Source organism: Phasianus colchicus, chromosome 16 (assembly GCF_987193195.1).
Source record: "Phasianus colchicus chromosome 16, bPhaCol1.hap1.1, whole genome shotgun sequence".
NCBI classification, from domain to species: Eukaryota; Metazoa; Chordata; class Aves; order Galliformes; family Phasianidae; genus Phasianus; species Phasianus colchicus.
Genome location: NC_143451.1, coordinates 115,534 through 130,126, shown reverse-complemented (window position 1 = coordinate 130,126; position 14,593 = coordinate 115,534). Strand labels below are relative to the sequence as shown.

The following is a 14,593-nucleotide window of genomic DNA, read 5'->3' as shown; positions in this document are numbered from 1 at the left end:
GCCCTAAAATGGGTAGTGTTAGGCCCCAGCAGGTCTACGCAGGCAGTCACAGCACAGAGTTGCTGTTTTGAGATTAGTGTGGACCATTACAGCGTTTCCACAAAGACTAACGAAAACTGCAGTTCTCCACCTAAGTTTGCAGATGGAAAAAATTAATTCACCTGCATAGAACGAATCGATGCGTCACAGCTGCCATCGGCAAGATGGCCCGAGAGCTGTGCGGGTCTATCAGGCTCAGCTGCAGCTTTTCATCTTTTCAGCTGCCCTTCTCTGGTCCTCCTGCAGCTGGACAGATAGCCCACAAGGGCACGGGGTATACGCAGGCCCTCCCCAGCCAGCTGCGGCAGGCGCTCCTTTTTTGAGGATTACTTGTTCACATACCCAGTTTCCAGCTCATTCCCTTTGGAAAGCTTTTCTTGCGCTCCATGTTACTAGCGCACAATAGAAGTTAAGCCAGTTAAGCCTCTCTCAAGCCCAAGGAGTCCAATGTGCAAGTGTTTTTTGTTTGGGTCTGTCTGTTTTTTTTCCGGGTGTAGGGGGCAGGGGGTGGGCATTTGAGATAGCTGAGCTGTGTGAAAAAAGTCAGTGTCAGAAAGGCCTCTCTCTGATGCCAATGAATATGTCGTTTCCTAAAGCCTGGTCAGTCTTCTCTGCTGGTTGCAGAGAGTTGAGCTATTACGTATGGCCAAGACGAAAGTGTAATCAGTGAAATAGGTGGAGTTGCTCCTTCTGGTAATTTAATGCCTCACCGTGGTATAGGGCGGATGAATGCTGGCTTTGTACCAAAGCACTTGGTAACCCTGAGATTCAAACCTTAATGCTTTCCAGCAAATTTATATTTTCAGGTAGCGCCGCAGAGATGCGGTGACTATTGTTCACGTATTTTCACGTGTCACTGATTACATGGGTTTTCGAAACAGGCACAGCAGAAAACTATTCTCATTGACCGGAATGATTTCTAGTAGGATTCTGTTGTTTTTGCCTCTGGGCCTTGTGTTAAAATAGTAATTTCTGGGGGCTGGCAGGTGCTATCAATATCAGAGATGGGCAAATAAGGCATAAATCTGTGTCCTATAGTAAGTTGGATATGAGCGAGCCGGGTACTTTATTATGGGAAATTGTAAAGCTGTTTTTCTAGGAATGGTGCAGCTGTGTCTCAGTTGTGTGCGCAGTTGGTGTCTAGACTAAAGGAGACTTGTTAAGCGCTCTGCTGACACGTAGGGATGGATGGAAAATTACAAGAGGGAGCTTGAGCATGTATGTATAGAATGTAAGGACCTGCAGTTAAGGATTTGGATTGGCACCTGAGTCCGTGCCTTCAGATGATGCAAGCGCTATGCCTTATCACCCAGTGGAAACGGTCAAAGAGCTGCTTTGGGACAGAATGTTTATATTGCTCAGGAAGTGTGGCCTTCCAAGGTACTTCAGGTATCCCGAAGAACAGAAGCAAGCAGTAATGATTCCTTTCTCTCTCGATTCCAATACTTGTAGGTAGTGCGCTTGAGAAAGACTTTGGAGGCTTTCCTCAGCCTCTTGCTTTCCTCATACCTTTACAAAAGCGGACTGCCAGAAAACAAGAAGACTTCACACGTGCGTTTTGAGTTTGGTTATTTTATGGTGTTTTTTAATTTTTTTTAGATTTTTTTCAGTCCAAATGTAGTAAATTCCCAGTCATACAAGTGATAAATTTTCAAGGTCTTTGTGCCTGTAGTAGGCGTGGCGAGGAAACGGTATGTGACGGGGTCAGGTTTCCTATGCTCAGGGCTTGCCAAACGCTGCCCCACAATAGGACAGCAGGTAAGCAAGGGGTGTGGACAAAGCGGGACAAGAATATTTAAGTGCCTACCACATTTTAATAAACGCCATTTTGCCTCACGCACTCTGGGGTCTGTGTGAGCATTTGGCCCCGGCCCGGTTGGGGTCGGTTTCGCTGGCAAGTGGCGCCCTCGGTCGGCAGAGGACGAACGATGAGAGACTACTACAACAAGTGGTGACCCCGACGTGATCTGCCTATCGAGGGTTAACCACCCGGCGTGCCCGTGAAGCGGAGAAGAGCCTGCGGAGTGGCGGCAGGTCGCTCACGGAAGACACATCGCGGAGAAGAGCCTGTGAAGTGGCGGCAGGTCGCGTGTGTAACCATGGAACAGATTATTAAGGTACTTTTGCAGTTTTGTAAGGACTACTGCGGCAAAAATACCCCTTCAAAGAAGGAGGTAGCCGCGGTGCTTTCGGTTTTAAAAAAGGGAGGGGAGCTGGACTCCCCTCAGCAAGTGCTGGATTCGGGTAGGTGGGATTCGCTCACCTCGGCTTTATGCCAACGCGCCATGAATAACCAAAAGGCTGCTGAACTTAAAACCTGGGGCTTGATACTTGGAGCCCTTAAGGCGGCTAAAGAGGAGGGTAAGCTTAAGGTGGAAAAAGGGGTGGAAAGGGCTCCGGGGGGCGGGTCTTTGCTACCTTGCAGTACTGACGACCAAAGCGTGGCGGACAAGATGGCGACGGTCGCCGCGGCGAAGGGCGGGGAAGAGGAACTCCCGACCGCATGTCTACCAACCGCTCCGCCCACTCCGCCCGCTCCGCCCCCGCCCTACCCTCCGCGGTCGTTATATCCTTCTTTGGAGGAAGAAAAGGCAAGGGCGGGGCTTCGTCCCAAAGGGGGGAGGGACGGGCGTCTGCTGACTGATTGGGCTAAAGTAAAGGAGGAGGCACAAGACCGGGGCCTTGCGAACCCGGAGGCATTTCCGGTAGTGATTTCCGATGATGATAACCCGATCTGGGTCCCGCTGGACCCGAAAGCGATAGCGAGGGTGCTTGAGGCAGTTGAAAAGAAAGGATTGAAGTCCCCCCTGACAATGAACGCCTTGGAGACATTAATATTGCCGGGACCCCTGTTACCATACGATATTGAGAATCTGATGCGCATGATTTTGAAACCGGTGCAGTATACGCTTTGGAAGGAGGAATGGCAGGCTAGACTTAGACAAATGCTGGTTACAGCCCAGAACGATCAGGGGAATCCGCTTCACGCGTCTAACCTGCAGAGATTGACGGGTAGTACGCCGGGTATGATCACTGCACATGCCCAGCTTACGGAGCTGAGGCCCGGGGAACTAATAGCCACTACAGACGCTGCCCTTGAGGCGTTCAGAAGGCTCGCAAGAAATGCTGAGCCGTCTACTCCGTGGACGGAGATTGCACAAGGTCCCACTGAATCCTTCCAGGATTTTGCGGATAGATTGATCAAGGCAGTGGAGGGATCGGAGCTGCCTAGGGCAGTGCACGGCCCCGTGATCCTGGATTGCCTCTATCAAAAGTCGAGCTCGGACGTACGGGCTCTATTACGGGCGGCGCCAGACAGGTTCCACACCCCCGGTGAGGTCCTTAAGTATGTGATGGACAAGCAAAAGTCTCAATCATCAGTGGCAAGCGAGGTTGCTGCAGCGGTAGCTGAGGTGATGCTAGCGCATGGGGTTGCCGGGCGGCAGAGTCCAGATCGCCCGCCTGGGCCATGCTTCAGGTGCGGTCAATTAGGTCATTTCAAGGCACAGTGTAAGAGCAACGGGGGTATAGTGTGCCAAATGTGCGGGAGGAGAGGTCACACTGCACCGCAATGTAGAGCTCGTGGGCTGCGATCTCGAGGTAGGGGGGATGAGGGTCCCTCTTACGATTCACGGGATTCTCAGGAAAGGCGGGCTTTGGATCTAGGCCTGCCACTAGCTGCGCTATCGTTGAGCTGCGGGGAGCGCCCCTTGGTGAAGATTACAGCCGCAATTACGGAGCTTCCCGCTGGCTCCCCAGGGCCGCGATCTATTTTCCTTACCGCCCTGGTGGACTCAGGAGCGGATGTGACGGTTTTTGCGGAGTCCGACTGGCCGCCCACGTGGCCAATGGGGGCCACTCAAACTATAGCGGGAGTGGGGGGAACTGCTCCAACGCGGAGGTCAGCCAAGCAGATCGAGATAATCGTGGTCAACAGAGACGGTTCCCTGGAGAAGCCCGTCCTGCTGACCCCGCTGGTAGCGCAGGTACCGGGAACCCTGTTGGGGCGAGATTACCTGCGGGGTGTGTCTGCTCGGATACAACTGCAGGCCTTAATTGCCCGGTGGGCAGGCACAGATCCGCGGCTGAAGCCATACAACGAGACCTCTTGGACTGTGGTCAGTCCTGTGAACACGGAGGCTTTCTCCATTACTTCGGGTTATTGCGGGTATACCAAAAATGAAACACGGGTCTTCACAGGGCGCAATACAACCTGCTTGTCAAAGGGTGGGGTCCTTTCTAAATCTAGCGGTAGATCCTCATTTAATTGTACGGCAGTTTGGGACTTTTATGGGTATGGGTTCACTTTCAAACGGGGGGTCAACGAGGTGCTATGGAATAACAAAACGGCTAAGGCGTTGCCCCCTGGAATCTTCTTGATCTGTGGGGATAGAGCCTGGCAGGGCATCCCGCACAATGCCTTAGGAGGACCCTGTTACCTAGGGGAACTGACATTACTGTCTCCGAATTTCACGACATGGATGCAGTATGGCCCGAGCATCACGGGTCACCATCGTCGCCGAAAGCGTTCGAGCCCTCTCCCGGATAATTGTAACGATGAGGTAGAGTTATGGAGTGCCACAGCACGGATATTCGCATCATTTTTCGCCCCTGGGGTTGCTGCAGCACAGAGCTTGGCTCAGATAGAACGCCTAGCATGTTGGTCAGCTAAGCAGGCGAATTTAACAACATTAATATTGAATGCGATGCTAGAAGACACAAACAGCATTCGGCATGCGGTGCTGCAAAACAGAGCAGCCATCGACTTCTTGCTCCTGGCACAGGGGCATGGATGTGAAGACCTAGAAGGAATGTGTTGCTTCAATCTTAGCGACCACAGTGTATCCATCCATAAAGCGCTGAAAGCCCTGCGAGACCATACGGAGAAGATCCAAGTGGAGGACGACCCCATCGGGGACTGGCTGAGAAGTGTGTTTGGCAACTTTGGAGGATGGGTTGCGAAAATTATTAAGGTAGTTGCGCTAGTATTGCTCGCAATAATTTGTATTGCGGCCATTTTGCCGTGCATAATCATGTGTTTCCAGAATTGCCTCACAAGGATCATGTGGCAAGTTATGGACCAACGGATTCTGTATCACAAAACGAAGGAACAGTTGTGAGAGATGTACTCGCGTTGCGATCGCGCTGTTACGGGATATTCCTGAGCATAGGGAGGGGGAGATGTAGTAGGCGTGGCGAGGAAACGGTATGTGACGGGGTCAGGTTTCCTATGCTCAGGGCTTGCCAAACGCTGCCCCACAATAGGACAGCAGGTAAGCAAGGGGTGTGGACAAAGCGGGACAAGAATATTTAAGTGCCTACCACATTTTAATAAACGCCATTTTGCCTCACGCACTCTGGGGTCTGTGTGAGCATTTGGCCCCGGCCCGGTTGGGGTCGGTTTCGCTGGCAAGTGGCGCCCTCGGTCGGCAGAGGACGAACGATGAGAGACTACTACAACATGTGCCGATGGACCATGCTTCAGTTGAACATCAAGTGGAGCAGGAGGTATTCTTCATCTATGTGGATGAAAATATGGAATCTTGATGGGATGCTGCCGTATTATGGAGAGGAATCTCCGCATCCCCCAGGCTCAGCCAATACACGGACACAGATTTCTGGATGGTGACCATCACTTTCTGCCACCGCTCCTGCTGCCTAGTTGCTCGTCATCGTCGGTATCCAGCAGGAGATCACAAAGCTGTGGAGGCACAGTCGTATCCAGGTCATCATCTGAAACTTCTTCCACCAGATTGGAAGGGACCAGTCCTCTTGTGCCATCCGTCAGCTCTCCCAGAAACCAGCCATCTTCATCTACGTCTCCGAAGATGTAAAGGTATTGTCCAGCAGTCAGTGGAAGCTCGTTTTCTGGGTCCTCATTAGGGCCCTCAAAAGGATTGTAGCTGTGACGAGCTATGAATCTTCGAATTAGTGCTGGTGATCGTCTGCGAGAATGCAGGCTGCAGCTTGCCATCAGCCACCCTCCCGACTTCTCCAGCCATTCCTGTTCTGGATTTCCGTGCGGCTCCAGCTTTTTCCCACTCTCCTTTTCCAAATGCTGCCCCTGCAGCTGGTTGGCTTCCTCTGCCTTTTCTGGGGCCCCTCTGGATGTGGAAGAGGCCTCCTTGAGCTGCCGGACTGTTTCCCGCAGCTGCTTGGTAAGGAGGCTGAGCGTATGCGTCTTGTCCTTGAGCCGCTCCACCTCCTCCCTCATCTGCTGAGAGCTTCTGCTCCTCAGCAGGCAGTTCTCCTCTCCAAGGAGGCTGCATTGTCTCTGCAAGTCCTTCAGTGCCCTCAGCAGATGGGCACTCTGCTCCCGCAGCTCCCTGTGCTCAGGTGGGCAGGCCTGTTGTTGCTCTGCAGCCTGAACACCCGCTTCTGCTACAGCCCGACGGCAGGCTGGCCTTTGCCGTGTGCGCGGCCCAGCGGCTGCAGCCCTGGCCCCGTTGCAGGAGGCGGGCGGCTGCCCCTGTCCGTGCTCCAGGATGTAATACAGGAAGCGTCTCCTCTGCTCCTGCAGTTCGCGCTGGAGGCGCAGGACGTGGGCGGCCTGCTCTGCACAGGGCTTCCTGCAGAGCTGCCGCTGGACTTCCTGCTGCAGTCTGTGGGCCTCTCTGCTGCTCTCGCCACTCAGCAGCTCCTTTGCTAGCTGCCGCAGCAGATCCCGTACCTGGCGGTTGGCGTTGTTGCACCGCTGCTGCAGCCGCTCCTGCGTCTGGCGGAGCTGGGCCTCCTTCATCTGCAGCAGTTGGCGGATGTCCGCCTCCCGCTGCCTCTGGCTCTGCTCCCGCAGGCGCTGCAGCTTTGACGCCCGCTGTCGCTCCCAGTTGGAGCGCAGTCGGTCGGCCAGGAGCTGCCGCTCCCGCTCTGCCGCCTCCTGCAGCTCACGTCTCTCGACGGCCCGGCGGCGCTGCATCTCCTGGGAGCGGAGCCGCTCGCCCTCCAGCTGGGCCCGCAGCGCCTCCAGCTCCCGCCTGTGCTCCTCCCGCTGTGCGGGGCAGGCAGGGGGCTGGGCCGGGCCCCGGCGCAGAGAGGGCTGGCAGCACTTTGCCTGTCTCTGCGGCATGGTCGCAGGGACCTGAAGAGACCCTCAGCCTCCAAAAGCTGTGGCCGAAGGCCGCTGAAAGCTACTCTCCTTCCTGGGGCCTGCAAGGACAGCTGCCCCTGGCCCCGTAGCGCCCACTGCCTCTCGTCCCTGTCGCAAGGGTGTGCAGACAGTGAATGCCGTGGGGGGGTGCGCCCACAGTCTTCTATGCTGTGTGCCTGCCTGGCACGTAATGGAGGGTGGGGCAGCGGCCTGCAGTGCTATTGGGCAGTGCAGCCTTCCGGCCTAACTCACAATGAAGGGAGGGTGGGGCTATAGGGCGGGGCGGCCTTCTGGCCCCAGCTCAAAATGGAGGCTGAGGCACGGTGGCTTCAAGCTGCGTTGGGTGGCAGAGACGTCGCGGTGTTGGACAGAACTGCCTTCCGCAGCACTGGGCTGTGTGCATGACCTTTTGTGGTGCTGGAATATGTGGACTTCTCTGGCACTGGAGAAGAAAAGCAGGATGCCATCCAACTCATTGTGATTTCCATTTCGATTCCCGTAAAGGAACTATCTCACCATACCTACCAGCCAGTTAAAGGAAGCTAGTTGCAGGCGTACTCTGCTTAAGGAGCTGCTGGGGCAGATGGCCAGGCTGTCACGAGAAAGCAGCAGCCTGAGGTGCTCCTGGGAATCTCTGAGGGAGACAGATAGGAGGTGGTGTTGTGGGAATCAAATGTTGTTTCTGCATTAGAATTGGATAATATTTATATTTCGTGAACTCCGTTGTCATAGTTCTTTTGGGGAGTCCTTCTACTTAACTTGGGGAAGATCTCAGATAGTTTGCATCACTTATCGTCTAGCCAAATCTTCCCAGGAATGCCCGCTCTGTATATAGGTGTATATATGTATATTTTGTCACACACATTGCAAGAATATCCTGCACGAGATCAAACCGGAGAAGGCTGGACCCTGTGTGGGGCTGGTGCTGCAGTCCAAAAACTGGGGTGGAAAGACACTGCTTTGAAGGGGTTGGGTATGCTCAGCCCTTTCATCCCCCAACATGTATTGCCCCAGCCCCAGCTCTCTCAGCCTGTCCTCACAGGTGAGGTGTTTGATCCGGAAGTGGTGCGCGCACGGTCCTGCTCCTCTGCGCAGGCACCCCGCCGATCTGCGTTATGCTCGGTCCTCCGGGAAGTAGTGCGCATGCGCCGTCCAGCTTTCCAATAGCATCCATTTCTTCGAAGCCCTGAGATGCAGGTGAGCAGGCAATACTTGGACCGCCGGCTCCGCGACACTATTCTCTCTTTTCCAATCCAGAATGCTCCTTGTCTATTTCCTCGGGCGGTTTTATGCCCCGGTCTGCTTCCAGAACGTACTGTCTAGGCGGACCGTGCACCCGCCGCTTGCGCAATGAGGCGACGAAAAAAGCGAACGCGTAGGTGCGTGCCCGAAAACGAGCGTACGCCGTAATCCGCGCGCGAGAAGCGCATGCGCAGTGCCGTGCCAAGGCGGCCGCACGCGCAGTTCGGTGACATGCTTGCCGCATGCGCACTGCAAACGATGGCGCATGCGTTTTGCGGCCGTGAGGAGAGCATGCGCATCGCGGTGCCGAGACTCGCGCATGCGCAGAGCGGTGCGAACGGTCGCGCATGCCCAATGCGCTCTTGCAGCTGGCGCGTGCGCAGAGCACTTGGCACATGCGCATTGCGGGGCACAGACAGGCGCATGCGCCGTGGCGGGCAGAATCCGGCGCATGCCCCGTTCGGAGCAGAATCCAGTGCGCGCGTAGTGGTGTGTGGTTTTTTTTTTTTTTTTTTTTTAAACCACTGGCGCATGCGTTGTGCTTTCTCATGAACCGCGCGTCCGTACTCCGTGCTGTTGTCTCGAGAACCGCGCCTGCGTAGTGCGGTGCCTAGAGAGACTGCCGCGTGCGCAGTGCCTAGATTCGCACGTGCGCGTTGCTCTCGCGAGACTTGCTTTTCCAGGAACGCTGCGGTGCAGAGCTGGGGCTGGAACGGGACGTCTGCTCCTCCACCGCGGCGGCAAGCACGTTGGGTGCCACGAGGCGCTGAGAGGCAGCCCTGAGCCGACCCGGTCCGTTCCCGGGTGGGCTCGGGCATAAAAGGGCGGAAATAGACGAGGGGCATCCTGGATTAGAAGGGGAGAATATCGCTGAGCCGGCGGTCCGAGAATCGGCTGCTTGCCCGTCCCCGTAGTGGTTTGTCGAAACAATTGCTATCTTTCAGTTGACGGGCGCGTGTTCGCTATTACCTGGAGGACTGATCACCACAGAGAGTGGCGGATTAGCTGCGCAGAGCGGTTAAAACGCCACTTCCGCGTTTCTACGCGCATGCGTTATACCGCTTGCCGGCCTAAGCAGCGGGCAGCGGCAGTTCCGCGCATTGGCCACGAGGTGGCAGCAGAGACCGCGGAAAGAACTTTTCTGACGGATTGCCGGGGACCCGCGGCGCAGTCCCTGGCGATTCGTTCTCTCTGTGTCTCGTAATGACGGGGGCAGAACACGAAGTTAGAAGTGGAGGGTGTGTGGGGGGAAAGACGAAGAAAAAAGAGGGAAACTTCTCCAAACCCAGGAGAGCTGTGCTAAGTGCTTATAAATAGCTGTAAAAAAAGAGGTTTTTTTTTTTCCTTTTGCCAGCATCCGTTGCATCTTTTCTAAATGTTCGCATTACCAAAGTGTAACTGCCCAGCAAATTTAATGATAACGAAATTAAAGCCCGTTGGCAGAAAGCACAGGGCCGTATTAATGTTCACGCAGCTTCTGTCTTCTTTATACTTTAATGTATTTTTTTCCAAGGGCCTTTCTTCAACTCCAAGTTTCATTTTTGGCTTTTTATGACCCCACACATCAACCCCGTGTCCCCACATGTCCCCTCATGTCTCCTCACCTCCCCCCACACTACCTGTCCCCCTTCGCTCCGTGCCCATGTCACCGTGGGGTTGAGGGCAGGGTCAGGGATGCCTGTGGGGTGCGTGGAGTCCTGGGAGAAGTTGATGGCTGTGCGCAGTGGGGTGATGGTGTCCTCCGCACACGGCTGTGACAGTGGGGTGGGGGTAGCGCCCCACAGGTGGGGGTCATTGCCCCCAGAATGGGGCTTGTGCCCCACACACGTGGGCCGCTTGTATGGGGAGTGCATTCTGGAGATGATCTGTCTTTTCTCCAAATCTGCAGTGACTTCAGCAATCCCCTGTCGTGCCGCAACAGAAATGGGGTCCTGCAGTACGTCAGTGATCTCTGACTCGAGGAGTGCAGGGGCTGCACGAAGTACGCACTCTACAGCCTCCCGACTTCTTTGGGGTTTGGGATCGATGTTTGAGCCAAAGGGCTTCACGCTGCCATGCGGGCAGGTGCCAGGTTCACCCACTGAGGAACCAAATCCTAAAATAATTTCACAATGGTCTTTAATTGCTGTGCAAGTAGATGACACAGATTTCTCACTGGGGAGCCAAAGCTGACCCTGGCAGTTTGGCAGACAGCACTCGCTCCATTCACACCGGTAGTCTCAGCCCTTTTGTTGCACATGCAGCTTCTCAGCATCTTGCTGTATCAGTATAGAAATCTGTGCTCCCCTATTTATTAGAAATGCCACCAATTGCCATTGAGGACAGACTGGAATCAAAACATGTGGACCATCCTAGCTTGTCCATCGATAACCCCCTCCCTCCCCCCTTGCCCAATTGGCTGCCAGTCATTACTTCATTACTTTTTTTTTTTTTTTTTTTCATGCTTTTATGGGAACTTTGAGATCACAGCCTGAAGCAGTGACGGAGCACCTGGTGAGGGGTGTAGCCCTGCAAGCACAGGTGGAAGCAATGCACCTAGAGAACCAGATGAGGCTGAGCCTGGCTCCAGCCCCTCCCTCTCCTCATTTAAGGGCTGGCAGCCCCAAAGGCAGGGTTTCTTCCTGGAGACTGCCTCCTGTGGATTGTTGGGTGAGCTCTGGTTCTTGGAAAGAGGTAAGTGATCCTTTCTTTTTTGCAGGGTTTTGGCTTCTGCCTTTCTGTGGGGATCCTAAGTTGGTTTAGAGTAGCTATGTCCGCTATGCCTCTCCTTATGATGCCTTCCAATTGTTCTCTGAGGGGAGTGAAGGGGTTATCTGCTTTTCTCTGAATTGGTAATGAAGAGACTGACGTTCATTCCTCTCTTTTACTCTTATCTCATGTCTGGAATGCTTCAATCAGCCCCAAGGTAATGCTGGTTGGCTGACTGAGCATTGCAACTCTGGAAACGCCTGGAGCTAATGTGCTTTTCTGTAAAGAGATTCTGCATTCTCCAGGTTTCCTTTGCAACTCTTTTCAAGCCCAGTACCTTCTTGTGAAGTCTCCGTTCCTCTTTCATGACTCTCATTGCACAATCATCGACCTGGGACTCCAAACTACCACACTGTCCCAACCTATTTTATGACACGTTCCCTCTGTGTCCTACTTGTGTCTTTGTGTTCTCCCTGTGTCCTCTGCCCCTGTCCCCTCTGTGTCTCCTCTGCCACGGATTAATTCCGCCCATGCTGAGTATTGTTTAAGGGCGCGTATTTAAATTATGCTCCGTGTCTCTTTGGATCCCGTTCTGTTTTGCAGCTCGATGGGGTTTAAGGGTTTCTGGGGCTCCTCTAGTTAGTGGTTTAAGCACTGTGAAATCTGTGGAGCAGATAATGGAACGCCATGAATCCCTTGTTCATGCATCGCTTGTATGCAGGTGGGTTTGGTGATGGCTGTGGGACGCTCACTTAGAGATGGAATGGGGGTCACAAGGGGCTCGCCTTGCTCCCTGGGGTTTATTCTTCCAGCCCAATAAGCTACGTGGCTGGTGATAGAGTGAGGTGCGTGTATCAGGCTGGGACCTGAGCTTAAGAAAAGCCCCAGCCCCAGTGGCCGTTTTCTTCATCCTCGCTTAGTGTAATGCAGTCTCCACTACTTGAGCATACTGAACACGAGTATTCTGTTCCTGTTTTGTCTGGTTCTCTCCTAGACCTCCCTTACAGATTTGTCAGTAGTAACAGATGTCAGGGCACAGTTCTCAGAGCACGTTGTGGCCGACCACCCCAGGGTCCTAGGGTTCTTTCTGTTTTTATGGCAGATCCGGCTTCGTCTTTCTAGGAAACAAAGGATTGTCTTCTACTGGACCACTTTGTCTGGATCACCCCAGATATCTCCATCCCAATTGTCAGGGGATGCTGTTAGTTTCCTAGTCTGTATGATACCCAACCTCCCCACCCCTCTTCCTTCCATCCCCTGGCCCCCATTCAATAGCTAGCTCTGCCGCTGTGGGACCCACCAGTGTGATGAAGCAGTACCTCTGGTGTGCTGAATACTGGGACTGGCACAGAGAGGCTCTATGGCTGATGTGAATCTTCCCGACTGGACTACTTGGTGAGTTTCCCCGGAGCTGTTGAGCACACAGGCTTCCCCACCTACCCTGGTTGCTCACCATGCCATCGATGTCCTTTGTGGACATGGCTTCAGGTATCATACCAGAGACTCCTTAGAGTCGGAAGCGACCATTTATGATGATCTAGTCCGACTCACCCACAATGAACAGGGACATTCACAGCTAGATCAGGTTGCCCTGCGTGTCACCTTGGAAGGGACAGGGCATCCACCGCATCTCTGGGCAACCTGGTCCACTGCGCAGAGTCACAGAATGTCCCGGGTTGGAAGGGACCTCGAGGATCGTGGATCTCCAACCCCCCCCCCTGCCACATGCAGGACCACCAACCTCCCCATTTCATACTAGACCGGGCTGCCCAGGGCCCCATCCAACCTGGCCTTGAACACCTCCAGGGATGGACGGGGCATCCACAGCCTCTCTGGGCAGCTGTTCCAGCACCTCACCGCTCTCTCTGTGGAGAACTTCCCCCTGCCATCCAACCTAAATCTTCCCTTCCCCAGCTTAAAACGTTTCCCCTTGTCCCTTGCTATGAAGGATATTTTCCTTATATCTAACCTAAATTTTCCCTCCTTCTTTCCTTTAGCTCCCCTTTGGGTATCGAAAGGCTGTTACCAGGTCACCTCGGAGCCTTCACTTCTCCGGGCTGAACAGCCCCAGCTCTCTCAGCCTGTCCTCACAGGTGAGGTGTTTGATCCTTTGGTTCTTTTTTTTTTTTTTTTTTTTTTTCCTTGTGGCCGTCCTCTGTATGTGCTCCAACGGGTCCATGTCCCTTCTGCACTGAGGGCTCTTCATATGGACGCAGTACTCCAGGTGAGGCCTCTTCAGCACAGAGCAGAGGGGCAGGATCACCTCTTTTCACCTGCTGACCGCACGTCTTTTGGTGCAGCCCAGGATGTGGCTGGTTTTCCGGGCTGGGAGGGCACTTTGCTGGCTCGTGTACAGCTTGCCATCCACCAGCTCTTTTGGGACGGGCCTAGGCTCAGCCCTTTCATCCCCCAGCATGTATTGGTAGTGGGGGGTTCTCTTGTCCCAGGTGCAAGACACTGCGCCTGGATTTGTTGAAGCTGATGAGGTTTGTCTGTGCCCGCTGCTCAAGCCTCTCTGGGTCCCTCTGGTTGGCGTCCCATGTCACTGCTGGCGTGTCGCTGCTCCCCACAGCTTGGTGTTGTCAGCAAGGTTTCTGAGTTGTGGCTGATAAGACGACTGCCTGGAGTGAGTCAAGCATCCTTCAGCTTGAACCAGGTCCAAGTGTGCACAGCAAGAAAGACATGGCCTTCATCAAAAGACCACCAGATGACCCTGAGAGATACCTCGCATGTGTAAAAGAACTGAGACCTGAGGCTAGAAAAAATGTCAATCCTACTGGGGACTCGCTGTAATAACCCAGCCTTTTCTTGGACTTCCCCCAGACGGCGAGCTCGGGCTTTACAGGCTAGAGGTGGAGCTAACACAGAGACCTCTGGATTTTCAAAAAGGAACAAGAAGGCTGAGAATCGGGTGCTTTGTTTGACGTTTTCACTGGCTGTCCTACTTAAGGATTCTGCCTGTCCATAGGCACGTTTGGTTGGTTTGGCTGGAACTTAGGAGCCTGGTGCTTATGCCTTCGGTTCTTTGTGATACAGAGCTGCGCCCTTTGCTGCCCAGACCAAATGCACGTGTTGTTGGAAGAGATTACTCTATGCATTTTACTTTTTTTTCTTTAATGCTTTTAAAGAGTGAGAGTGGTATACGCCTTCAAGCAGGTAACATATGAAACTTGTTTGTTTGTTTGTTTTCCTTTTTTCCTTCGAGCACTGGTTCGGGGAAATATGGATGCTTTCTTCTCTGCCGCTATGTTTCCCGCAGTGGAATTTGGGGAATGGCTTCTGTTGTTGGTTTTTCAATACTGAAGAAACATAGCATTCTTTTTATTCTGCCTATGTAGAACTCCCTTTGTTTCCTCTGTAGTTTTGAGTTGTGCTCTGGAACAGAATGTTCAGCTGAATCTAGAACAGCTGCCAAAGAGGAGTCTGTGGGCAAGTGGCTCTGGATTTCCCAGGCAGAGGTCGTAAAGCTCCTTGCCTGCTCACAAAGCGTTCTCATTGTTTTTATACAGTGTTCTATTTTACTGCTGTATTGAGACT

The 14,593-nt window shown here is 53.6% G+C and overlaps 1 protein-coding gene across 1 annotated transcript; it reads left to right on the top strand.

The window, feature by feature from the left end:
* The first annotated feature begins 1,722 nt into the window (after window positions 1-1,722).
* On the top strand, window positions 1,723-5,390 carry LOC149915683 (uncharacterized). Its single transcript, XM_090151448.1, has one exon. It carries the CDS (start codon window positions 2,139-2,141, stop codon window positions 5,157-5,159), a length of 3,021 nt encoding a protein of 1,006 aa, XP_090007574.1. The 5' UTR covers window positions 1,723-2,138; the 3' UTR covers window positions 5,160-5,390.
* Window positions 5,391-14,593: the final 9,203 nt, after the last annotated feature.

Coding starts and splice junctions, on each gene's coding strand:
- LOC149915683 (XM_090151448.1), top strand. CDS start 2,139: ATGGAACAGATTATTAAGGTACTTTTGCAGTTTTGTAAGGACTACTGC.